Below are 26,839 nucleotides of genomic sequence, written 5' to 3' on the forward strand. Positions count from 1 at the left end.
ATTCTGGGAGTTGAAGTCCACATATCTTGAGAATCAGTGCTCTACATTTTTCTAAACCTTGCTGTTATGACACTCAATCACCGGGGAATTCTGCGAGTTGAAGTCCACATCTCTTCAAATTGCCAAGGTGGAGAAACACTGGACAGAATCACTTCAATATATCAATCAATGAAGAAATAATTTGGTCGCCACAGTGCAAAAAGGATGTTGAGACTCTAGAAAAATTGCAGAGAAGAGCGACAAAGATGATCAGGGGATTGGAGGCTAAAACATATGAAGAACGGTTGTAGGAACGGAGTATGTCTAGTTTAATGAAAAAAGGGACCAGGGGAGACATGATAGCAGCCTTCCAATATCTCAGGGGTTGCCCCAAAGTAGAGGGAGTCAAGCTATTTTCCAAATCACCTGAGGGTAGAACAAGAAGCAATGGGTGGAAAGTAAACAAGGAGAGAAGTAACTTAGAACTAAGGAGAAATTTCGTGATAGTCAGAACGGTTGATCAGCGGAACAGATGTCGCCTCCAGAAGTTGTGAATGCCCCAACACTGTATGTTTTTAAGCAGATGTTGGACAACCATCTGTCTGAAGTAGTGTAGGGTTTGCTGCCTAAGCAGGGGGTTGGACTAGAAGACCACCAAGGTCCCTTCCAAGTCTGTTATTGTTGTTGTTATTATTCACTAGCGAATTCCTGACTGGCCACCCGATCCCCAGATTTCATGGGAGTTTTTTCCCTTGCTTCTGCTGTTTACAAAACTTAGGACATCGTCCTCAAGTGCTTCACAACACTCTCTTTAGCTAGTTCTTCTCTGCTCATTCTCCTCTTCAGTTGTTTTGGCTCTTCTGCTCTAAACTGAACTTGAAGTTCATCGCTCTGAGAAGGAAGGTCTGGGGCCACTTTACAGTCACCAAGATGTCCCGTGGGTTTGTGTGGCAGCGTTTCTAGATGTGGGCTACAGCCAAGACTCTTAAAAGAGAAATAGAAGAACAGAACAACTATCAGACTAACAGAATAACTAACAAAATAACCAACAAAATGACATAGTTGGGGTGAGGTATCATCAATATGCCGATGATACCCAGCTTTACATCTCCATCCCATGCCCAGTCAACGAAGCGGTGGAAGTGATGTGCCGGTGCCTGGACGCTGTTGGGGCCTGGATGGGTGTCAACAGACTCAAGCTCAACCCGGATAAGACGGAGTGGCTGTGGGTTTTGCCTCCCAAGGACAATTCCATCTGTCCGTCCATTACCCTGGGGGGGGGAATTACTGACCCCCTCAGAGAGGGTCCACAACTTGGGCGTCCTCCTCGATCCACAGCTCACATTAGAAAACCATCTCTCAGCTGTGGCGAGGGGGGCGTTTGCCCAGGTTCGCCTGGTGCACCAGTTGCGGCCCTATCTGGACCGGGACTCATTGCTCACAGTCACTCATGCCCTCATCACCTCGAGGTTCGGCTACTGTAACGCTCTCTACATGGGGCTACCTTTGAAAAGTGTTCAGAAACTTCAGATCGTGCAGAATGCAGCTGCGAGAGCAGTCATGGGCTCACCCAGGTATGCCCATGTTTCACCATCACTCCGCAGTCTGCATTGGCTGCCGATCAGTTTCCGGTCACAATTCAAAGTGTTGGTTATGACCTTTAAAGTCCTTCATGGCATCGGACCAGAATATCTCCGAGACCGCCTTCTGCCGCACGAATCCCAGCGACCGATTAGGTCCCACAGAGTGGGCCTCCTCCGGGTCCCGTCAACTAAACAATGTCGGTTGACGGGCCCCAGAGGAAGAGCCTTCTCTGTGGCGGCACCGGCTCTCTGGAACCAACTCCCCCCGGAGATCAGAACTGCCCCTAATCTTCCTGCCTTCCGTAAACTCCTCAAAACCCACCTTTGCCGTCAGGCACGGGGGAATTAAATATCTCCCCCTGGGCACATTTAATTTATACATGGTATGCTTGTGTGTGTGTCTGTTAGGATATGGGGTTTTTTAAATCTTTAAATATTTTAATTAATTGGATTATTTATTATTTGTTTTCACTTGTTGTGAGCCGCCCCGAGTCTTCGGAGAGGGGCGGCATACAAATCCAAATAATAAATAAAATAAATAAATTTTCTAGTCCAGTGGTATCAAACTTAAGGCCTGGGGGTAGGCATGGCCTGCAGGAAGCTTAGCTCTGGAAACAGCAAAGGCCAGGCCCACGTTGCTTCTGAAGGAGCTCCATTTTCGCTGGCCACCCGCAACCCTCCCGAGCTCCATTTTCACTGTCAGAAGCTGAAAACGGAGCTCAGGAGCTCGTTTCTGCTGGCAGAATACTTGGGCCTCACAGATGCCCCCGCCATGTGTGATGGCAAGCTGGCCACACACCCCTCGCCCCCCCACCCCTCCCACCCCTAGATCAAACACAACCCTGATGCGGCCCTCAATGAAATTAAGTTTAGCTGATTGCCACAGCTGATCCTCAGAACCTTTTTTATTATTATTATTTTTAAAGCATTTTTAAAGCAATTGGAAGCAATTGTTACTACCGGTTCAGGCAAACTGGCCCAAAACAGTAGCACGTCACCCCTGCTTGAGAGGCTACCACATAGCAGATGGGGTCAACCTATTCTCCAAAGCAAGTGAGACACGAATCCCAGTTGGCCTTCTCCGGGTCCCATCGACTAAACAATGTCGTTTGTTTGTTTGTTTGTTTGTTTGTTTGATCAATTGATTTTTATGCTGCCCTTCTCCTTAGACTTAGGGCGGCTTACAACATGTTAGCAATAGCACTTTTTAACAGAGCCAGCCTATTGCCCCCACAATCCGGGTCCTCATTTTACCCACCTCGGAAGGATGGAAGGCTGAGTCAACCTTGAGCCAGTGATGAGATCTGAACCGCTGACCTGCAGATCTACAGTCAGCTTCAGTGGCCTGCAGTACAGCACTCTACCTGCTGCACACCCCTGGCGGGACCCAGGAGAAAAGCCTTCTCTGTGGCAGCCCCGACCCTTTGGAACCAGCTCCCCCCCCTCCGTAGATTAGAATTGCCCCCACCCTCCTTGCCTTTCATAAACTTCTTAAAATCCACCTCTGCTGTCAGGCATGGGGGAATTGAGACATCTCCCCCGGGCCTATACAGTTTATGCATGGTATGTTTGTGCGTATGTTTTTTACTTTTTAATAAGGGGTTTTTAGTGATTTTAAATTATTAGATTTGTTACACATTGTTTTATTGTTGTTGTGAGCCGCCCCGAGTCTACGGAGAGGGGCGGCATGCAAATCTAATAAATAATAATAATAATAATAATAATAATAATAATAATAATAATAATAATAATAATAGGTGGAAGAATAGGAAAGAGACAGGAGCGGGCTACCATTCCCGGCCCTACCAGAACGGGCTGGGAGCACGCCCCTGCTTCCCCCCCCTTGTGTGCAAACAAATAAGTGCCCGCTCGGTGCTGCCCACCGCCATTTGCCCCCCCCACCGCCCATTTACCATGCTCGCCTCTTGCTCTTGGGACGAACGGTGGCAGCACAGGAAGTGGGGGGAGCCGGCGCGAGAGGTGAACAAGGGGTGAAGAGCAGGGGAAGGAAACGCTCGCGGCGGGGCAGGCATAGGTCCGGGGAAGCGCTGGTGGCGCGTGGACGCCCGGCATTGCCACCTTTGCTAACCTACACGCTGCATGGCCACCACCGGAACAGCATTCCCCACTGTTGAGCACTGTTCCTTATAAGCTGCGTGCGCAGGCACGCACGTGCCCCAAAATACCCCCCCCCACGCACAATTTTCCAAGGGCGCGCAAGGAGCCGGATGTTGGAGTTGGGGGTGGGGAGCGACGAAAGTGCGGAGGCGCCGCTTGCGCTCTCCATCCCCCTGCCAGCTTTGGAGCCGCAGCCGCCCCCGCCTCCCCACGGTGCCTCCGGCCCCCTCGCGCCCCTGGCCTCTCACCACTGCCCCCCACTCGCCCGATCTGCCCCCACTCCGGCTTTCTCCAGCTTCCGCCTTGGGGCGCGACTTCTCCCACAGCGGTGGCGGCTGCGGCTTCTCCTCCGTGCTCCCAGCCAGGGGGCTGCGAGAGAGTTTTCTCTGCACGCTTCGGGAATGCCCGCCCTGCCCCTCTCGCAGCCCCTTCGCTGGGAGCGCTTTCGTCCCGAGCTTTCAGCAAGGGAGAAGCAGTAGAGGCAGGGCAGGCATTCCTGAAGCGCTCGGAGAAAGCGCTCTCGCAGCCCCCTCGCTGACAGAGCGAGGGCAACAGACAGAGCAAGGTGGGAAGAGAGAGGGAGAGAGAAAGTAAGTGAGAAAGAGAGAGAGAAAGAGGCGGGGAAAGAGAGAGACAGCAAGAGAGAGAACAAGAGAGAGAAAGAAAGCAATAGAGAGAGAGAGAAAGAAAACAAGAGAGAAAGTGAGAGAGAGAGAGAGCAACAGACAGAACTAGATAGAAAGGGAGGGAGAGAAAGTGAGAAAAAGAGAGAGAGAGCAAGAAGGGGAGAGAGAAAGAGAGAAATGACTCTTGATTTAAAGCATATGGTAAAAAGCACCCAAATAAGAGGGGGAAAAACCCAGCCGTGTCTGTGTGTGTGTGTGTGTGTGTGAACTCTTGAACCATTTCCAATAGCCCTCACCTGTTATTGAAAATGGTTCAAGAGTTCATATACACACACACAAACAAGGGGGGAGGAGACAGGAATAGAAAAAGAGGAGAAGATAGTAATAATAGTAATAGATTTTGGTTTTGTTTTATTATTAATTTCTTTTAATAAAAAAGAAGGGTTTTTTTTAAATTTACTTATGTATTTATTTATTTATTTATTTATTTATTTATACATACATACATACATACATACATACATACATACATACTTCTATGCCGCCCACTACCAAAGGGACTGCTGCTCAGACACTATACTTTTCCCCCCACACCGAAAAAAAATTAGAGGGAACATTGCCCACCACTGGAAAGAGAGAATCTACTTAGAACTAAGGAGAAATTTCCTGACAGTGAGAATGATCAACTAACGACACCCCTTGTCTTCAAAGTTGCTCTGTCAATGGAGTTGTTCAAGAAGAGGTTGGGCAGCCATTTGTCCAGGATGGTGTAAGGCCATGATGGCGAACCTCTATGGGCAAGCAAGCTGTTGCTCTAGTTCAGCTCCACTGGACAGGCGTGTGCACCAGCCAGCTCGTCTTCAGGTCTCAGCTGTGTATGTGCGGGGACAGGGCATGGGGTGGGGGCTATGCACGCATGCAGGGGGGCATGCAGGGGGGCCGCACACACATTGCATTCTTGGGCACTCAATTCAGAAAAAGTTAGCCATCACTGGTATAAGGTCTCCTACTTGAGTGGAGGATTGGACTAGAAGACCTCTAAGGTCTCTTCAAACGCTGTTATTTTTCCGTTCTATTCCCAACTTCAGCACAGGGTAGCTCTTCATAGGCAGGTCTCACCTCAGTAAAACACCCAAAGAGAGCTGGGGTGGCGCAGTGGTTAGTGTGCAGCACTGCAGGCTGCTTCAGCTAACTGCTAGCTGTAGTTCAGCAGTTCAAATCTCACCCAGCTCAAGGTTGACTCAGCTTTCTGTCCTTCCGAGGGGGGTCAAATGAGGACCCAGATTGTGGGGAGCGATAGGCTGATTGTGTAAACCGCTTAGAGAGGGCTGTAAAAACACTATGAAGCGGTATATAAGTCTAAATGCTATTGCTAAATATCTTTTTTTTTAATGTACAATTCCATGCCAAAGTTTGTGTAAATGTGAATGGAGGCAAAGATTGATCCCATTCTTTTGATAAGAGGATTCTAGCTGACCAGACATTTTATGCTTTCATGGAATTCATGGAAATATTTTTATTTTACTTATTGAAATATCAAATGTATATAGCCACTCATCTCATTAAGCAAGTGACTCTAAGTGGCATACATTAAAGTTTTTAAAAAGTTAATAAAAGCCTCGATTGATTGTAAAAATGGTGCTAGAATGCGCAAAAATGAGTAAATTAACCATGGAACTGAGAGAGGGGGGGGGAGGTAGGATACTATAAAATTTGGGATAGATGGTGCAATTGGCTCAAAAAAAAGTAAAATTAATGTGAATTAGGATAAGAATGAAATGTCATTAAAAATGTGATAAGAAAGGGAAAATGTGACAGATGTAACCTTAAATCTTAACGGTTGTAAGATAATGTATATAATGTATAATTATTGGATAATAGTTAATAATAGGTAAAGATAAAAAATGTTTAGTTATAAAACAATAGCCATAACTAGAAAAATGTAGAACTGGGAAGGAGAATTCCGATGACGCAAAGTTGTATTAGTGGAGTCATATTTTATATATGTGTAATTTATGTTTCTCTGGTATATTGTTTTGTTTTTTACTTGGAAAATTGCAATAAAAATATTATTTAAAAACATTAAAAACTATATAAAAAACCAAAGCTAAGAAATAGCGTAAGAAACTCTGCTATGAAAGTGTCACCAAACATGCTTTGCAATTGACAAAGTCTAGTGTTTAGTGAAGAGTAGAAAGCAAATATGGCATTGGGTAGAGTTTACAGAACCATGCCTAAAAACCATCTATTGTTTCTTGGTCTTGATAAAAAAGAGCAGTTTTAAATGCAGTAGATATTTTCACCCAATCTTGACTAATTAAGCTTATAAATCTAAGCACACAGGAGGCATCTGTGCATCGTCCTTCCAACTCTGATCCAATAATCTGAAGCCCCGATTGCACAGGCACCAATTTTATCAACTCACTGTATTTATCTGTCCTTTCTCAGCTTCATCGTCTTTACCCTTTGGTCTGGGAGAACTTCGGGCCGCATCTAAAAGAGACATTTCTTGTCAATAGCTCCGGGAAGGCGCCTCATAACCTTGAACAGTTAAGAATTGTTCAGATTTACCGCTGGCCAAGGCTTCATTCACTGCAACGTGAAATCCGGATTCTAAATCGAGTCATTTAAGATCAGGGTGGATAAAAATGGATGCTTTAAATTTTTTTAAAAATATTGGATTTTTTCAATTTAAATCAGATTTTTATTAAATCAAATTTATTTTAATAAAATGCTTTGGGAGTACAAATCTATCTAAAGATAGTTTTCTATTTAAGATACATTAATAATATAGTTTATTCAGGATGAAATGGAGCTAAGTTATGTAGCACAGGTCTATATATTCCGCAATATTGGGACTGACAACAGTGAATCAGAGGAGGAGCCGCTGCGGAACAGACATGACAGCTGCCCTTGAAAAAATTATGATTTAAATCGGCTTGATTTAAATCAAATCCACCCCTTTTAGGATTGCAAGCTGCAAATATTTCTCCTGGCCAGCTGTAGACATCTGCCACTAGATGACACTAGTGGTACAACATACAATACTGCATTTACGTTAAGGGGGGGGGGAAGGTTTTGAGACTGCATATAGAATATTGTTTCTATCCAATAATAGGCAATCAGAATGGTTTGGGCAGGGAGATTGGATTGCTCTGATCTCATCCGAGACACAAAGCAGCTATCTTTTTGGTTTCTCTTGAGAAATTTTATGAAGCTTCAGCAAAAGATAAAATGCTGAAAAAAGGAGAGACAGGTTGGAAGAACAGACTTCCAGAAGGATCTAACAGGATTTGTTTTTATATTTTATACTTTTATATGTTGTAAGCCATCACAAGTCCTAGGAGAGGGGCGGTATATAAGTCCAATCAAATCAACAAACAAACAAACAAACTATTGCCTTGTCCAGCAGCAAGATATAGGTTTTGTGTGTACAATGCTGGGTGTTTTTAATCTGTTCTCTTGTTTATATTGCTGTTACCTTTTTTAAAATGGGTTTCTTGTTTCAACAGCAAGCAATTTTGTCAGAAGGCAAAAAGGGGAAACAGTAAAAAACTTTACAATAAAACAAATACAGTTCAAATACTATGGAGAGGGGCGACATACAAATCTAATAAATAAATAAGGAAGGAGGGAAGGAAGGAAGGAAGGAAGGAAGGAAGGAAGGAAGGAAGGAAGGAAGGAAGGAAGGAAGGAAGGAAGGAAGGATCTAAGACAGGGGTGGGCCGCTATGGCTCGCTTTGGAACCTGTGGACTTTAACTCCCAGAATTCCTGAGCATGTCACGTTTAGGAATTCTGGGAATTGAATGGGGGCTCAGCAATTCTGGGAATTGAAGTCCAGAGGTCATCAAGGTATCATAGTTGCTCACGTTTGATCTAAAGAAATCCCACAAGCAATTATTTGTGAGAGGTAAAAACAACAGAATTATCTGAATATTTCAGAAAGATATCAGACTCAAGACAACCAGTTTGCCTCCAGAGGTTGTGAGAATTTCAACAATTGAGACTTTCAAAGGGAGATTGGACTGCCACTTGTCTGAAAGGTGTAGGGACTTCTGCTAGAGTGGGGTGGTGGTGGACTAGATAGCCTACAATGTCCCTTCCAATTCAAATAATCTAATATCTAATCTAACCTGTGATAAATAAATTAATCACAGAGTTGGCCAGTTCAGTACAGTCACTAAGCAGGAGTTAAAATCTGCCAACGCTGACTTTAAAAATGAGCAATACTTTTGTCCAGGAACGAAGATCATTTGTGAGATTTGCAAGGGCAAGTAGTCCTCGCAGTTATGACAGGGACCAAAAATGTCACTTTGCAACCAATCTTCACATTTAGGAGCTTCACAGGTCTGTAAAACCAAGGAAAGCTGATCAAAAGCACAGGTGTGGTTTCCCATAGCAACTGCTTTGCTTAATAACCAAATGGTCAGTCCCAATTGGGAGTCACTCAACCAGAACTACCTTTAAAATGATTCTTACATAGATGCTTTACAGACTTGGGAGGTAGGAAATGCAAGGATTGGTCGCTAAAGTTACTTTTTCATCAACCTCATCGCTCTGAGCAATCACTAAACAAGGCAGTCACTAAGCGAGGACTCCTAGATTCCTTTCTCCTTGCAAAAAAGGTCCAGAATCCTATCAGAGAAACAGATATGCAGCTACAGTAGTGGCAAAACACATCTGCACAATTTTCTTTAAAAATGATTTATTTATTTATTTTATTTATTTATTACTTAGATTTGTATGCCGCCCCTCTCCGAAGACTCAAATACTCTCAAAAGGCCCTCTGCATTTTTTTCATTCAATTGTGAAGGATATCAATGAACAGGTGTGTAGAATATCGTGGTTCTTCAACTCACTTTTTGGAAAGCTTTGTTCCAGCTGGATTTTTAGCCAGATGTTAATGCGCTGAGTCCAGTCCCCGGGTGCTTCCACTTCCCACACGCGAGACTGCTCTTTTGGGTGAGTCTTTAAGAACTTTTGACAAACTAAATAGAAGGCAAAGAACATGAGAAGTAACAATGTACTGTCATACTTCGGTATTCGACTGGTTCAAAACTGGTCAAATTCGGTATTTAATAAATTTTGAAGCAGAAATCTCGTCCTGGCACTCCTCTTAAGAACTGGGGTGACGCCGTGGTTAGAGTGCAGCACTACAGACTACTTCAGCTAACTGCTAGCTGTAGTTCAGCAGTTCAAATCTCACCACCTGCTCAAGATGGACTCAGCCTTCCGTCCTTCCCTGGTGGGTAAAATGAGGACCCCGATTTTGAAGGCAAGAGACTGATTCTGTAAAGAGAGGGCTGTAAAAGCACTATGAAGTGGGATATTTTTTATATTAACTTATTAACTTATTCAGATTTATAATTTTATATCTTATATATTTGTAATATATTTTATTAGTGCACTAATCTATTGCTAATTTAATCTATTTTTAATCAATTGGGGGGGGTGTTAACCGATGGATAACTGGGGTGGGTGCAATAATGTGTATGGGATGAATGATTGGTATGAGTGGGATGGTTGGAGTGGGTGGGGTTATGCCAGGGATGGGATGAATGGAAATAGTATGAATGATATATTTGGGCCACCTGACACCGGAGAGGCGGGAGGGGAAGGGGCACCGATCTCTGGGGTGGCAGAGGGTCGGAATATCCCGGTGTTGCTGGGGAGAGGCAGATATGGCGGGAGCCACGGAGTTAGCCGTTCCAGGGGAATGAGGGATCGCTGTCTAATAACTATTCCTTGTTCCGGCTCCGTGAGCTCAACCCAGGGCACTGGTGATGAGTGTAATTCTGGCCCTGGGCTCAGGTTGCTTCTGCTCAATGCTAGGTCGGTGGTAAATAAAGCTCTCCTCATCCGGGATTTAATCCTGGATGAGGAGGCCGACCTGGCATGTGTAACTGAAATCTGGCTGGGCCCAGAGGGAGGAGTTCCGCTCTCGGAAATTTGCCCAGCCGGGTTTCAGATATGGCATCAACCTCGACCCCAGGGAAGGGGGGGAGGAGTGGCTATTATAGCCAGGGAGAGCCTTTGCCTGCGTAGGCTCGTTGCTCCGGAGATTGCGGGTTGTGAGTCCCTCCTTGTGAAGTTGGACTTAGGGGTTCAGGTGGGCTTGCTTCTCACGTACTTGCCTCCCAGCTGCGTGGCATAAGCCCTGCCTGTGCTACTCGAGGAGGTAGCCGGGTTGGCGGTGGAGTTCCCCAGACTTATTGTCCTGGGGGACTTCAACCTGCCGTCACTCGGCGAAACCTCTGGGTTGGCACAGGAGTTCATGGCCACCATGACAGCCATAGACCTGACTCAAGTAGTACAGGGTCCGACTCATGAGGGAGGGCACGCACCTGACATGGTATTCCTTTCCGAGCAATTGAGTAATGGTCTGAGACTAAGGGGCTTAGAAGCATTGCCTTTGTCATGGTCAGACCATTTCCTACTATGGCTTGATTTCCTGGCTCCAATCCTTCCGCGCAGGGAGGCGGAACCAATTAAGATGTTCTGCCCCAGACGCCTGATGGACCCAGAGGGCTTTCAGACGGCGCTTGGGGTTATTCCAGAGGCACTCGTCCACAGTTCGGCGGAGTCTCTTGCGGAGGCCTGGAATGAGGCTCTTGACCGGATTGCGCCTTTGCGACCTCTCCGTGGCGCTAGACGCCGTAGAGCTCCATGGTTCAACGAGGAGCTCCGGGAGTTGAAACGCCAGAAGAGACGTCTAGAGAAGCGATGGAGGAAGAGTAGGTCTGAATCTGATCGAACACTTGTAAGAGCTTTTATTAAGACTTACAAAGTGGCGCTCAAGGCGGCAAGATGCGCGTACCATGTGGCCTTGATTGCATCAGCGGAATCCCACCCGGCCGCTCTGTTTAGGGTGACCCGCTCCCTTCTTAACCCTTGCAGAGCAGTGCCGAGGATTTTAACACGTTTTTCGCTGATAAATTCGCTTAGATCCGGGCCGACCTCGACTCCAATTGGAAAACAGAGTCGACTGACAACGAGTCAGTCGAGGTGACTGGGGCACGTACTTGTCCACCTGTCTGGGAAGAGTTTGATCTGGTGACACCTGATGAAGTGGACAAGGCTATTGGAGCTGTGAGTTCTGCCACCTGTTTACTGGATCCGTGTCCCTCCTGGCTGGTCTCAGCCAGCAGGGAGGTGACACGGAGCTGGGTCCAGGAGATTACCAACACTTCCTTGGGGAGGGGAGTTTTTCCAACACTCTATAAAGAGGCGCTCGTGCGCCCCCTCCTCAAGAAGCCTTCCCTGGACCCAGCCGTACTTAATAACTATCGTCCAGTCTCCAACCTTCCCTTTATGAGGAAGGTTGTTGAGAAGGTGGTGGCCCTCCAGCTCCAACGGTCCTTGGAAGAAGCCGATTATCTAGGTCCCCAGCAGTCGGGTTTCAGGCCCAGTTACAGCACGGAAACTGCTTTGGTCGCGCTGATGGATGATCTCTGGCGGGCCCGGGACAGGGGTTTATCCTCTGTCCTGGTGCTTCTTGACCTCTCAGCGGCTTTCGATACCATCGACCATGGTATCCTTCTGCACCGGCTCTAGGTGTTGGGGGTGGGAGGCACTGTTCTCCAGTGGTTCTGCTCCTACCTCTCCGGTCGGTCGCAGTCGGTGTTAGTGGGGGGTCAGAGGTCGACTCCGAGGTCTCTCCCTTGTGGGGTGCCTCAGGGGTCGGTCCTCTCCCCCCTGCTATTTAATATCTACATGAAACATCTGGGTGAGATCATCCAAGGGCATGGGGTGAGGTATCATCAGTATGCTGATGATACCCAGCTTTACCTCTCCACCCCATCCAGTCAACGAACCAGTGGAAGTGATGTGCCGGTGTCTGGAGGCTGTTGGGGCCTGGATGGGTGTCAACAGACTCAAACTCAACCTGGATAAGACGGAGTGGCTGTGGGTTTTGCCTCCCAAGGACAATCCCATCTGTCCATCCATTACCCTGGGGGGGGTGAATCATTGACCCCCTCGGAGAGGGTCAGCAACTTGGGCGTCCTCCTCGATCCACAGCTCACATTAGAGAACCATCTTTCAGCTGTGGCGAGGGGGGCGTTTGCCCAGGTTCGCCTGGTGCACCAGTTGCGGCCCTATCTGGACCGGAACTCATTGCTCACAGTCACTCATGCCCTCATCACCTCGAGGTTCGACTACTGTAATGCTCTCTACATGGGGCTACCTTTGAAAAGTGTTCGGAAACTTCAGATCGTGCAGAATGCAGCTGCAAGAGCAGTCATGGGCTTACCTAGGTATGCCCATGTTTCACCATCACTCCACAGTTTGCATTGGCTGCCGATCAATTTCCGGTCACAATTCAAAGTGTTGGTTATGACCTTTAAAGCCCTTCATGGCACTGGACCAGAATATCTCCGAGACCGTCTTCTGCCACACGAATCCCAGCAACTGATTAGGTCCCACTGAGTGGGCCTTCTCCGGGTCCCGTCAACTGAACAATATCGGTTGGCGGGCCCCAGGGGAAGAGCTTCTCTGTGGCGGCCCCGACTCTCTGGAACCAACTCCCCCCAGAGATTAGAACTGCCCCTACTCTCCCTGCCTTCTGTAAACTCCTTAAAACCTACCTTTGTCCTCAGGCATGGGGGAACTGAAACACCTCCCCCGGGCTTGTACAATTTATGCATGGTATGTTTGTGTGTGTGTTTGTTAGTAAAATGGGGTTCTTTTTAAATATTTTAAATTATATTTGGATTTGTTATGAATTGTTGTATCTTGCTGTGAGCCGCCCCGAGTCTGAGGAGAGGGGCGGCATACAAATCTAAATAATAAATAAATAAAATAAAAATATAAGTCTAAATGCTATGCTATGCTATGCTTCCTCCTGGTAATTGACATGCAAGGAAGAACATAGTTGTGTCGAGGGTCAAAGTGACACATCCCATTCAATGAGAACTCCATAGGCAGGCATAGTCCTCAAAGAACATTTATTGGGACATATCAAACTGGCACGTTCCTGGTGGGAAACCAGCTCTACGTTCCTGCCAGTTTTATACTTGATTAAAAATAAAACTTGGCCACTTTGCCACAGAGTCTCCAGTCACACGGCCCAATCAGCCCGTGCACATTCCTCAGACAGCAAAGGTGGCCAACAAACAAGTAGCAGGGCAAAAAACACCAGACATGTTGCTGGAAGGCGGAGTCACAGAATTATGTCTCACCTATTTTGGCCAGGTGTGCAGTTTCCCGTGAGGTTAGGGGGCTGAGTTGGAGGTTAGCAAGCCTGCGTTTGAGACCCAAATGCCGCTGCGTGGCAGGGTGAGTTCCTGTCGTTCGATCCAGGTCCATAATAGGGACATGAAAGGAGCCCCCACGGTGAGGTCAACCGGCTAATCCTTTCAACCTGGAAGCACCTTAAATGTTGCCTCCAACAGGAACGGGATAGGATTTACTGTATTTTTCTGTATTTTGGGTGCATCTTATACTACGAATGTAGTTTTTTTCCACCGCCCTAATTAGGTGCTAACGATCTTCCCAGCTTCCTCCCCTCTCCGAAGAAGGTTTTTTCAAGCCCCAAGTCTTTGCAGGCTTGTTTTCATTCCTACACCCTCTGAAAAAGGCTTTTTTATCCCTAACCAGGAGATAAAATAAAGTGCTGAAACTGACCAGACAAAGGATGCTATTTAGATGAATACCTAGATTCCCCACCCCCATTTTCCTCCCCAAAATGTGTGTCTTATACTCAGAAAAATACCATATTTTGGGCATGTCATGCAGTGGAATTCACTGCAGAAAGCAATTATGCTTAGAAGAGTTAGCAATAAAAGAAAAGCAGGCCAGTAATGATAATGATAATGATGATAATGATGATAATGATCATGATAATAATAATCATCCAATGAAAATAATCCAATGAAAATCCGACTATAACTGAAAATCAAAACCTTGAGATCAGATGCAAGTAACTTGAAGAACATTAAGGAGCAGAAACTGAACAATCAGAAGATCAAAGACTATTTGACAAAACAGTACTGGCTTAATACAAAAAAAATCGAGGAAGCTCTGGAAATTGTAAAGCAGATAACAGCGACAGCCAGGCAAATTGAGCGATATGAAGCTAGGGTCACCCAGTACAGGCAGAACCAAACATTTCATTCCAACCAGAGGCAGTTCTACCAGAACCTGCATCAGCAAACAGATAAGAAAATTGAAAAGTCAGAGGGGAAAATAACAACAAAGTTCTGGCAAGATCTCTGGGAGGTCGAAAAGGACTACAGTGTTCCCTCGATTTTCGCGGGTTCGAACTTCGTGGAACGTCTATACCACGGTTTTTCAAAAATATTAATTAAAAAATACTTCGCGGTTTCCCCCCCTATACCACAGTTTTTCACGCCCGATGACGTCATATGTCATTGCCAAACTTTCGGCTGCCTTTAAAAAACATTTTTTTAATAAACTTTAATAAATAAACATGGTGAGTAATAATCTAAATGGTTGCTAAAGGAATGGGAAATTGTAATTTAGGGGTTTAAAGTGTTAAGGGAAGGCTTGTGATACTGTTCATAGCCAAAAATAGTGTATTTACTTCCACATCTCTACTTCGTGGAAATTTGACTTTCGCGGGTGGTCTTGGAACGCATCCCCCGCGAAAATTGAGGGAACACTGTATAACAAAACTGCTGGGTGGATAAAGGAGTTTGAGAAAAAATTCTCAAAGAGCAATATGCAGCAGCTGGAGATAACACCTGAAATGATTGCAAAAAGAGTGAAGAAAGTAAAGAACTGGACATCCCCTGGCACTGATCAGGTGCATGGTTTCTGGCTGAAATACCTGACCAGCCTGCATGCAAAAATGGCTGAATTGTTCAACAAAATACTGCAGACAGGAAATATCAGTGAATGGCTTACAACTGGCAGAACATATTTAATACAGAAAGATGCAGCGAAAGGAGCCATACCAGGAAACTACAGGCCAATAACATGTTTACCGACCATCCTCAAACTGCTGACAGGTATCATAGCTGACAGAATTCAGGACTATCTGGAAGAAAATGACATCATGCCAGTGGAGCAAAAGGGCAATAAAAGATGAAGCAGAGCTACGAAAGACCAGCTCCCAATTGATAAAATGATTTCGGAGAACTGTAAGAACAGGAAAACAAACCTATGCATGACCTGGATTGACTACAAGAAAGTCTTTGACTCATTGCCACACAGCTGGATCATAAAATGTCATTTTTAGTCAATGAAAACATCAGGAAATTCATAGAAAAGGCGATGAAATATTGGAAGACTGAGCTTTTTGTTGGGAATGAAAGCTATGGACTTATCAACATCAGAAGGGGCATCTTACAGGGGGACTCTTTGTCCCCATTTTCTACTGCGGCTTGACTTCCTAGCTCCAATTCTTCCCCGCAGGGAGGCGGAACTGACTAGGTTGTTCCGCCCCAGACGTCTGATGGATCCAGAGGACTTTCAGAAGGCGCTTGGGGTTATTCCAGATACACTCATACACAATTCGGCAGAGTCTCTGGCTGAGGCCTGGAACAAGGCTGCAGCGGAGGCTCTTGACCGAATTGCGCCGTTGCGACCTCTCCGCAGCACTAGACCCCATAGAGCTCCATGGTTGAGGAGCTCCGAGAGTTGAAACACCAGAAGAAATGTCTAGAGAAGCGATGGAGGAAGAGTAAGTCCGAATCCGATCGAACACTTGCAAGAGCTCACATTAAGACTTACAAAGTGGCGCTCAAGGCGGCAATATGCGTGTATCATGCCGCCTTGATTGCATCAGTGGAATCCCGCCCGGCCGCTCTGTTTAGGGTGACCCGCTCCCTTCTTAATCAGGGGGGAGTTGGGGAGCTCTTGCAAAGTAGTGCCGAGGATTTTAACACGTTTTTCATTGATAAAATCGCTCGGATCCGAGCAGACCTCGACTCCAATTGGAAAACAGAATCAACTGATAACGAGTCAGTCGAGGTGACTGGGGCCCATACTTGTCCACCTGTCTGGGAAGAGTTTGATCTGGTGACACCTGATGAAGTGGACAAGGCCATTTGAGCTGTGAGTTCCGCCACCTGTTTGCTGGATCCGTGTCCCTCCTTGCTGGTCTCAGCCAGCAGGGAGGTGACACGGAGCTGGGTCCAGGAGATTGTCAACGCTTCTTTGGGGAGAGGGTACTTCCTGGAGCCCTACAAGAAGGCACTTGTGCACCCCCTCCTCAAGAAGCCTTCCCTGGACCCAGCCATTCTCAACAACTATCGCCCAGTCTCCAACCTTCCCTTTATGGGGAAGGTTGTTGAGAAGGTGGTGGTGCTCCAGCTCCAGCGGTCCTTGGAAGAAGCCGATTATCTAGGCCCTCAACAGTCGGGTTTCAGGCCCGGCTACAGCATGGAAACGGCTTTGATCGCGCTGATGGATGATCTCTGGCGGGCCCGGGACAGGGGTTTATCCTCTGTCCTGATGCTTCTTGACCTCTCAGCAGCTTTCGATACCATCGACCATGGTATCCTTCTGCGCTGGCTGGAGGGGTTGGGAGTGGGAGGCACTGTTCTTCAGTGGTTCTCCTCCTACCTCTCCAGTCGGTCAGAGTTGGTGTTAGTGGGGGGTCAGAGGTCGACCTCTAGGTTGCTCCCTTGTGGGGTACCTCAGATGTCGGTCCTCTCCCCCCTACTATTTAATATCTACATGAAACATCTGGGTGAGATCATCCAAGGGCATGGGGTGAGGTATCATCAGTATCCAGTCACTAAAGCAGTGGAAGTGATGTGCCGGTGCCTGGAGGATGTTGGGGTCTGGATGGGTATCAACAGACTCAAACTCAACCCTGATAAGACGGAGTGGCTGTGGGTTTTGCCTCCCAAGGACAACCCCATCTGTCCGTCCATTACCCTGGGGGGGAATCACTAACCCCCTCAGAGAGGGTCCGCAACTTGGGCGTCCTCCTCGATCCACAGCTCACATTAGAGAAACATCTTTCAGCTGTGGCGAGGGGGGCGTTTGCCCAGGTTCGCCTGGTGCACCAGTTGCAGCCCTATTTGGACCGGGAGTCACTGCTCACAGTCACTCATGCCCTCATCACCTCGAGGCTTGACTACTGTAATGCTCTCTACATGGGGCTACCTTTGAAAAGTGTTTGGAAACTTCTGATCATGCAGAATGCAGCTGCGAGAGCTATCATGGGCTTTCCTAAATATGCCCATGTTACACCAACACTCCGCAGTCTGCATTGGTTGCCGATCAGTTTCCGGTCACAATTCAAAGTGTTGGTAGGTTAGTTAGTTAGTTAGTTAGTTAGTTAGTTAGTTAGTTAGTTAGTTAGTTAGTTAGTTAGTTAGTTAGTTAGTTATTTGATTTTTATGCCGCCCTTCTCCTTAGACTCAGGGTGGCTTACAACATGTTAGCAACAGCACTTTTTAACAGAGCTAGGCTATTGCCCCCCACAAAGCCTACAAAGCCCTTCATGGCATCGGACCAGAATATCTCCGGGACCGCCTTCTGCCGCACGAATCCCAGCAACCAGTTAGGTCTCACAGAGTTGGCCTTCTCCGGGTCGTCAACTAAACAATGTCGTTTGGCAGGACTCAGGGGAAGAGCCTTCTCTGTGGCGGCCCTGACCCTTCGGAACCAACTCCCCCCAGATATCAGAGTTGCCCCCACCCTCCTTGCCTTTCGTAAGCTCCTTAAAACCCACCTCTGTCGTCAGGCATGGGGGAATTGAGATTTTCCCTTCCCCCTAGGCTTATAAAATTTATGCATGGTATGTCTGTATGTATGATTGGTTTCTTAAATTGGGTTTTTTAAATTAACTTAAATATTAGATTTGTTTATCTTGTCTTATTATTGCTGTTAGCCACCCTGAGTCTACGGAGAGGGGCGGCATACAAATCTGATAAATAAATAAATAAATAAATAAATAACTATTCTTCATTGCTATAATCCCGCTGTCACTCATCCTACAGAAAACAAACCTAGGCTACCAACCTGCTAAGAATTCACCAAAAGTTTCACACCTGCTGTATATGGATGACCTGAAGTTGTATGGAAAATCAAAAACTGAGATATAGTAACTAACCAACACTGTGCGAATCTTTAGCAACGACATCAGCATGGAGTTTAGCCTGGATAAATGTGCCACAGTGGCACTGAAAAAGGGGGAAATCACTGAAAGTGAGGGCATTGAAATGCCAAATGGTCAAACCATCAAGTTCTACTAGCCAGAAGCCTACAGATACTTGGGCATCTTGCAACTGGATAATATCAAGCATGGCCATGTGAAAACTGTGATCAGCGTAGTGTACATCCAGAGGACCAGAAAATTTTTGAAGAGCAAACTGAATGGTGGCAACACTATCAAGGCTATAAATACTTGGGCCATACCTCTCATTAGATATACAGCTGGCATAGTGAACTGGTTTCAAGCAGAGCTGAACAATGTGGACAAAACCAGAAAATTAATGACGATCCATCATGCACTACACCCCCACCTCTGTTATTCTTCTTGTTGTGAACTCACCATGTTCTAGCAACCATTTAGGAGAAAACAGCAGGGTGAAATTATCATTTTCTGTGTAGAACTGACCCTTGAACACCACAACTTGCATGTTTTATTTCACTTCATTTAATATCCGAGCCTGTGAAGCAGCCTTCAGAATGTGATCTGATGTCGGCCTGGGACTTCTAAGGATTCCTGCATAACATCTACTAACAACATTTGGAAGAAGTGCAAACTCCTGTCAGGAAGGTTTGATTTATGTCTTCCGGTCAACCCTTGGTTTTTCTTCACACAGCATCTGGACCTCCACTTTAAAAAAAAAAGGAAAGGAAAAGCCATTTATCATAGTAGACACTGCACAGCTGTTTATAAGGAGAAGTTTCCAACAGCATGACTAATAACAGAGATTATTCCAACAAAAATAAGTTAAGAAAGATTGCATTGGCCTAATTGTAGACAGCACTGAAAATTTCATGTTTTAGGAATGAATGCCATATTCATTATCCATCGGCTGCATTCAAAATCTATTCAGGTAGTCTTCAAATTACAACTGGTCACTTAGCAACCATTTGAAGTTATGACAGACCCCCGAAAGGGATTTACAACCTAATTTTGAATTTCTGGATACCAAGGACACTCCCCCCCACTAATGGTCGACCAGAATTTACAGTGGTTTTGCAATATCCCACATTGGTGCATGGTGGCATAGTGGTTAGAATGCAGTATTACTGGCTAACTGCTGACTGCCAGCAGTTTGATTCTGACTGGCTCAAGGTTGATCCAGCCTTCCATTCTTCCGAGATTGGTAAAATGAGGACTCAGATGATTTGGGGACAATATGCTGACTCTGTAACCCGCTTAGAAAGAGGTGCAAAGCGACTTCCTGTCTGGTCCGGGATCGCTGTGGAGGCTCCGGGGCAGGGCTCTGTCCCCGAGACTCCTTTCACCCTTCCAGAGGTCGCAGTTTGCGGTTGGATCGGGTCCGGATGGCCCGATCCTAGAACAGGGGGCTCCCCCCCTGTCCGAGGAGCTATCGCCAAAGCTCCGGAGGCAAGGGTTTGCCCCGCAGCTCTGGGGAAGGGAGAACCGATCCTCGGAATTCCAGAGGATTTGGCCATTGCGATCCGTCCACACCAGTGGGAAGCAGAAAAGTGAGAAGAAGAAATCTAAGATTTGAAAGAACAACAGAGCAGAAAGAGAATACAAAAAGAAAAGAAGAATTAAGGTAAAATTTCATTGTTTTATGATAAGCTTGGAAGACTGGATTAAAGTGATAGTTTAAGACAATAAGGCGAAAAAGAAAGTTTGTAGAAAAATTAATATCCTGGGGCCAAAGAACAGACGGACGGATCTACTTTCTTTTTTCCCCTCTCGTTTTTTGTATTGAAATCGAACTTTTGAACTTGGATCAGAGTTGGAGATAAAATTTAAATTTATATGAGAGTATTAAGAGACATGATTTGGTAAAGCTGCAATAAGGATTGGAACTTCTACGTCTACAGAATAATATCAAATCCCGGGCACTACTTTCTATCTGCGGAGGGATTACGTTTCTTTTGTTTTGATTTTCAACTTTAAAATGGATTAAAGCAGCAAGTAAATTAATAACTTAACGATTTAATGAAAATTGAGTATTTTTATATCAAATATTAATAGAAAAAATATTTAGTGAAGCTTGACAGGATTGCAGTTTGTTGGAGTTCTCACTTTTTTCTTTAATAAAATATATAAATTCAACAATAAGAAATAAACATAGAAGAACGCTTTAAAAGATTAGGATGTCGAGCACATCTACATATACCAAGACTGTTAAAAAACAAACATTAACGTCTGCTGCATCCCCTCAGTATCACCTCAGCCATCTCCTGTACATCAAAGCACCACTGCAACCATGCTTGCCAAAGAGAAGGAGAAAGAGAAAGCACAACCGCAGCCTACCCTTGTAACAATACAGGAGACATTGAATGCAATGGAAGATTTTATGCTAAAATCCCAAGATGATGCAAATCAACAACGCGAAGGTTTAAAAGCAGAAATAGGTAAATTGAAAGCTGATACAGGAGAGATGAAGGAGCAAATGAATGAAATACAACAGACCTTGAAAGAAAATGAAGAAAGAGTAAAGGCAGTAGAGGAAAGAGCTGGAAAAATAGAAAAAAGAATGGATTATTTTGAAGACAGATCTGATTCTATCAACAAAAAATACGATGAATCAATTACACATCTTGAAATACAACGAGCATCCTACGGTTTAAGATTTCAGAACATAACAGAAGCAAAAATGGCAGAAATAATTGGAGGAATCCTTCAGATGGATCCCACAGAACTAGCAAAAGAAATCGATGAAGTTTTCCGAGTACAAACTAGCTATGTACATAGGCATAATCTACCAAGAGAAGTCCATATTAAATTTGGTAGGAGAACCTTAAGAGACGACATTTTGAAATGGACAAGAAATGAAAAACTACAAGATAAAGGAAAAGAAATTACAATACTGAAACAAGTTCCAAGAAGAGTAAGAGAAAGCAGAAGGGACTACTTTTTCTTACTAAAATTCTGATCAAAGAAAATATAACCTTTCGCTGGCTTATCCCAGAAGGACTTTCACTTTATTGGCAAACAAAAAGATATAAAATAGAAAATCTGGAAGAGGCAAAATATTTCTACGAAACTAGTGGAATACGCCAACTTGAACAACCAATGAAGAACTGCCAGAAAGAAGGGAGGAGGAGACAGGCAACGCCACACCGGGGGGAGAGGAGGACCTAGGTGCGAGAAGAAAACAACCACAGCGCGAATCTAAAGATACCAAGAAATATTACAAATAATTATGTCAAAAGATTTGAAAATCTTTTCTGTAAATGTGAATGGCTTAAATGAACCGAGAAAAGGGAAACAAATATTTACTAAAATTAAAAATCAAAAAGCACAGATAGTAATATTACAAGAAGTTCACATTAAAAAGACAAACCGAAAATTACTATTAAATTCAAAAATTGGAAATATGTATGCTGCATTGGCAGACCAAAGAAAAAGAGGAATAGCTGTATACGTTGAAAACTCCATAAATTCCAAACTATTGAATGCCGACCAAGATGATAGAATATTAATTGTACAGATAAATATAGAGCCCAAACCTCTTGTCATTGTCTCTATTTATGCCCCCAATGAAAATCAAATGATATTTTATAACCAATTGCATCAGAAAATAAATGAATTAAATATTGAAAATATGATTATAATTGGCGATTTTAATGCAATTTCAAACAGATTATTAGACCATTCGGGGGGGGGGGGGGGACAATAAGAAAAAGAAAAATATATTACCAACCACTTTCCCAAAAATGAAATCTGAGCTATTATTAAATGATATTTGGAGGGAAAGACATCCCCAAACCAGACAGTATACTTTTTATTCAAACCCCCACAAAATTTGGACAAGAATAGATATGGGGTGGGCTCCAAAAATTACCTCAGAACAAATAAAAGAGGTAGAAATAGATATAAACACCTGGGCTGACCACAATCCTTTAGTAGTTTATTTGAAAAGTAATAAGAAACATCTAAATTGGCAGATGAATAGAAATATTATAAGAGATTTAAAATATAAGGAATGGATAGAAAATGAATTAAGGATATTCTTTGAAATAAATAAAAATTCAGAAACTTCCCCCCAAAATTTATGGGACACTGCTAAGGCATACATTAGAGGATTAACAATTTCTTGTACAGCAAAGGTAAATAAAGAAAAAAAGTTACAAGATGAACAATTAACTACTGAATTAAGACAACTAGAGACTTTATCGCAACAGAATGCCAAGAATAAGGAGATTAAGGGAAAGATAGAACGGACTACAGTGATCCCTCAATTATCGTGAGGGTTCCGTTCCAAGACCCCTCGCGATAATCGATTTTTCGCAATGTAGGGTTGCAGAAGTAAAAACACCATCTGCGCATGCGCGCCCTTTTTCCATGGCCGCGCATGCGCAGATGGTGGAGTTTGCGTGGGCGGCGGGGAAACCCGGATCTTTGTCTGCTCGCTGCTGCTGCGGCCGCCCAGCAGCTGATCTGCTCGGCGGCAGCAGCGAGGAGCCGAACCGGGCTTTCCCCTTTGCGTGGGCGACGGGGAAACCCGGATCTTCGTCTGCTCGCTGCTGCTGCAGCAGCAGCGAGCAGACGAAGATCGGGGTTTCCCCGTCGCCCACGCAAAGGGGAAACCCCGGCTCCTCGCTGATGCCCCCGCTCGCCCGCCAGCAAGAGGGGGAGAGATAGAGAAAGAGAGAGAAGGAAAGAAAGAGATGAGAGAGGGAGGAAGAGAGTGTGAGAGAGGAAGAAGCAAGATAGAGAAACAGAGAGAGAAAGAAAGATGAGAAAGGAAGGAAGAGAGTGACGTCATCGGGTGGGAAAAATCGCGATATAGCGTTTCGCGAAGATCGAGATCGCAAAAATCGAGGGATCACTGTAGACATAAAATTAAACTTATAGAGCAAAGCCAAATAGCGGAAAAGATAAAAAGAGCTAAACAACATTATTTTGAACACGCTAATAAGCCAGGAAGATGGCTCGCGTATAAACTAAGGAAACATAGACAATCAAAAATAATTAAAAAGTTAGAAGATGAAAATGGAAAGATGAAATATAATATAGATGAGAAAGCAAAAATAGTACAAAAATTTTATAAAGAGTTACAGTAAGACCTCACCTATCGCTGGTGTTACGTTCCAGACCCGGCCGCGATAGGTAAAATCCGCGATGGGGAATTTATCCTCCTTCCCACCAGCTCCGGATGCCTGGAGGCGAGCAACGGCTAACCTTTCCCCCCCCCCCCCACTACTACTTACTCTGCACCTGAGGAAAAGAAGGGGAGGGGGGCAAAAGAATCGCGGCCACTGAGCATTCCTGACCCACTGCTGTTCTTTGCAGCAGTTCGGCCAAACGTTGTCTTTTTCGCCTTGCCCCGGCTGGAAAGTCCCTGGTGAGCTGCCCTGGCTGGTTCTTTTTCTCTCTCTCTCTCTCTTCTTTTTTTCCCCCCTCCACCCGCCCAGCACTTCCTCTTCCGCCCTTGAGCCCATTCTGGAAATCACCGCCGTGTCGTGTTCCTTTCTTTGCTCGCGCTCGCTCGTTCGCGCGCTGCCGGGAGCTCTTTCTACAACCCCAAGCACACCGCCGCCACCGCCAACCACTAAGCGCGCCTCCAAAGACTGCCTTCTCGGCACTGGCGAGGCGGGTTGAACGAGGGGACGTGCCTCCGCCGGAGCTCAGTCCCCGCCCCGCTCATCATTCGGGAGTCCCGCTGGAATTATTCTAGCGCTTGTTTGTGTGGTGAAATGATTCAAATGAAGCTTCTCTCTGAGCATGAGCTGAGCGCTTGTCCTGCCCTTCCAAACTTCTAAGTGCCGTATCTGTGCCAACGCTGACTTCAAAACCCGCGATGAAGTGAAGCGGCGGTAGGTGAAGCGCGATATAGCGAGGGACTACTGTATATAAAAAAGAAGATATTAGTGAGGAAGAGGTTTTTAATTATCTAGAATCCTTAGAGATACCACAATTAACGGAAGAACAACAGGAAAGTTTAGATAGTCCAATAACAATTGAGGAACTACTAATAATTATTAAAAAGCAAAAAAATAAAAAGGCAACTGGACCTGATGCCATACCGGCAGAATGGTATGCAATAGACAGCGAGGTAATAACAAATAATATGTTGGAAATCTTTAATGAAAGTAGAATGGATGGCAAAATTCCAAAATCGTGGTCAGAATCTTTAATAACTTTAATTCATAAATCAGGAACCGGCAAGGAAAATATAAAAAATTACAGACCTATATCATTATTAAACGTAGACTATAAAATATTTACCACAATTTATGCTGATAGACTTAAAAAGGTCTTAAACTAGAAAATACATCAAGATCAAAATGGGTTTTTGCCAGGTAGACAGATAAAAAATAATCTTAGAATGATTATTAATACATTAGAATATTATGAACAACATTTTGGAAAGCCAGTATCGTTAATGTTCCTCGATGCTAAAAAAGCCTTTGACAACGTAAATTGGACTTTTATAAAAATGCAATTAAACAAAATGAGATTTGGTACAAAATTTGTAAATTTAATAGATGCAATATACTCAAAGCAAACAACAAAAATTATATTAAATAATGAGCAATTAGAAACATCTGAAATATTTAAAGGAGTCCGACAAGGTTGCCCGATATCACCCTTATTATTCATTTTGTCCTTGGAAGTCTTATTGATAAAGATAAGAGCAGATCCAAAAATAAAGGGTTTGACCATTGGGAAGGAAATATATAAAGTTCAAGCCATTTGCGGATGATTTGACTTTTATTACAGAGGATCCGATAGCAGCAGTTCCAACATTGATACAGACAATAGAACAGTATGGAAAAGTCGAATGGCTAAAAATAAATAGAAGTACAGTGTTCCCTCGATTTTCGCGGGTTCGAACTTCGCGAATAGCCTATACCACGGGTTTTCAAAAAATATTAATTAAAAAAATACTTCACAGGGTTTTTTCTATACCACGGTTTTTCCCGCCCAATGATGTCATACGTCATCGCCAAACTAATAATCTTTGCAAATAAATAACAAAAAAATAATTATTATTGTTAATAAATAATTCTGTTTATAAATATCAAGATCACTAAGTGTCTTATTCAGTGGTGAGTACCAGTAATAATGGTGACTAAATGGTTGTTAAGGGAATGGGAAATGATAATTTAGGGGTTTAAAGTGTTAAGGGATGGCTTGTAATACTATCCATAGCCAAAAATGGTGTATTTATTTCTGCATCTCTACTTCACGGAAATTCGACTTTCGCGGGCGGTCTCGGAACACATCCCCCGCGAAAATCAAGGGAACACTGTAAAACACAATTTAGAGTGAAAAATATGAATAAATCTCAAGAAAGAAAACTTGAATATATCACAGGCATGAAAATAGTTAAGAAAGTTAAGTATTTGGGAATATGGATAACATCAAAAACTATATCATTAGAAAATGATAATTACATGAAATTAATTTTTTAGAAATTAAAAAAGATTTAGAAATATGGAACAATTTAAAAATATCTTTTTTGGGGAGAATTGCCACGATTAAGATGAATATTTTGCCCAAGATTTTGTTTTTGTTTCAGGTCATACCAATAAATCCTGATGGGAAATTTTTCAACAATTTAACAATGATAGTAAGAAAATGTTTATGGCAAGGGAAAAAAGCAAGAATAAAGATAAATATTTTAGAAGATATTAAAGAAAGAGGAGGATTCGCTTTACCAAATTGGAAATCATATTATCTGGCAGCCGCCTTAACATGGATTAGAGATTGGATAGTATTAGAAGACAAAAGAACATTAAAATTGGAAGGACATGACCTTATGCTAGGCTGGCATGCCTTTATATGGTACGACAAGGATAAAATACATACATATTTCAAAAGACATACAATAAGAAAGTATTTATTGGAAGTTTGGAAAGATATAAAAAAGAATCATTTTTTAACTATTCCCGACTGGATTTAGAAGTAATAACACACCCCAATTCGATTCAGGAAATGAAAATAATAAGATATAAAGAATTATTAGACGACCAAATGAAATTAAAACCAAGAAATAAATTACAAGAAGAAGGGATTATAATTGACTGGTGGCAATATATTCAGATCCAGTCTAGATTTCAAAGAGATAGTATGATATACGTCTTTAATAAAAGTAAAAACTTCTTAGGTAACTTACTAATTACAAACCAGACTAAATTAATAGGGAAAGCATATAAATATATGATTGGTCACAAAAATATAGATTTGACCCTAAAGGATAACATGATAAGTTGGTGTAAAAATATAGATAGAGAAATTGATATAGATACATGGGAAAATGTCTGGATCTCAAATTGGAAAATGACAAAGTTGGTCTCGTTAAAAGAAAACCAAATTAAGATGTTCTAGAGGTGGCACCTCCCACCGAGTAGGATAGCGAAAATGTTCCCTAAGACCTCTCCACTATGTTGGAAATTTAAGAAAGAAATAGGTTCCTAGTATCATCAATGGTGGATGTGTAGTAATG

At 43.9% G+C, this 26,839-nt stretch overlaps 1 protein-coding gene across 5 annotated transcripts in view; it reads right to left on the reverse strand.

The window, feature by feature from the left end:
* Window positions 1-284: 284 nt before the first annotated feature.
* Window positions 285-26,839, reverse strand: part of LOC139172821 (protein FAM169B-like) — a 142,612-nt gene continuing 116,057 nt past the window's right edge. For all 5 annotated transcript variants that reach the window (XM_070762049.1, XM_070762051.1, XM_070762050.1 and 2 more), the window contains 3 exons: window positions 9,167-9,295; window positions 6,732-6,799; window positions 285-963 (listed from right to left, as the gene is read on the reverse strand). In XM_070762049.1, the coding sequence (XP_070618150.1) occupies window positions 754-963; window positions 6,732-6,799; window positions 9,167-9,295 (407 nt within the window). In that variant the 3' untranslated portion in view covers window positions 285-753. The remainder of the gene's footprint in view (window positions 964-6,731; window positions 6,800-9,166; window positions 9,296-26,839) is intronic.

Source organism: Erythrolamprus reginae, chromosome 10 (genome assembly GCF_031021105.1).
Source record: "Erythrolamprus reginae isolate rEryReg1 chromosome 10, rEryReg1.hap1, whole genome shotgun sequence".
NCBI lineage: Eukaryota > Metazoa > Chordata > Lepidosauria > Squamata > Dipsadidae > Erythrolamprus > Erythrolamprus reginae.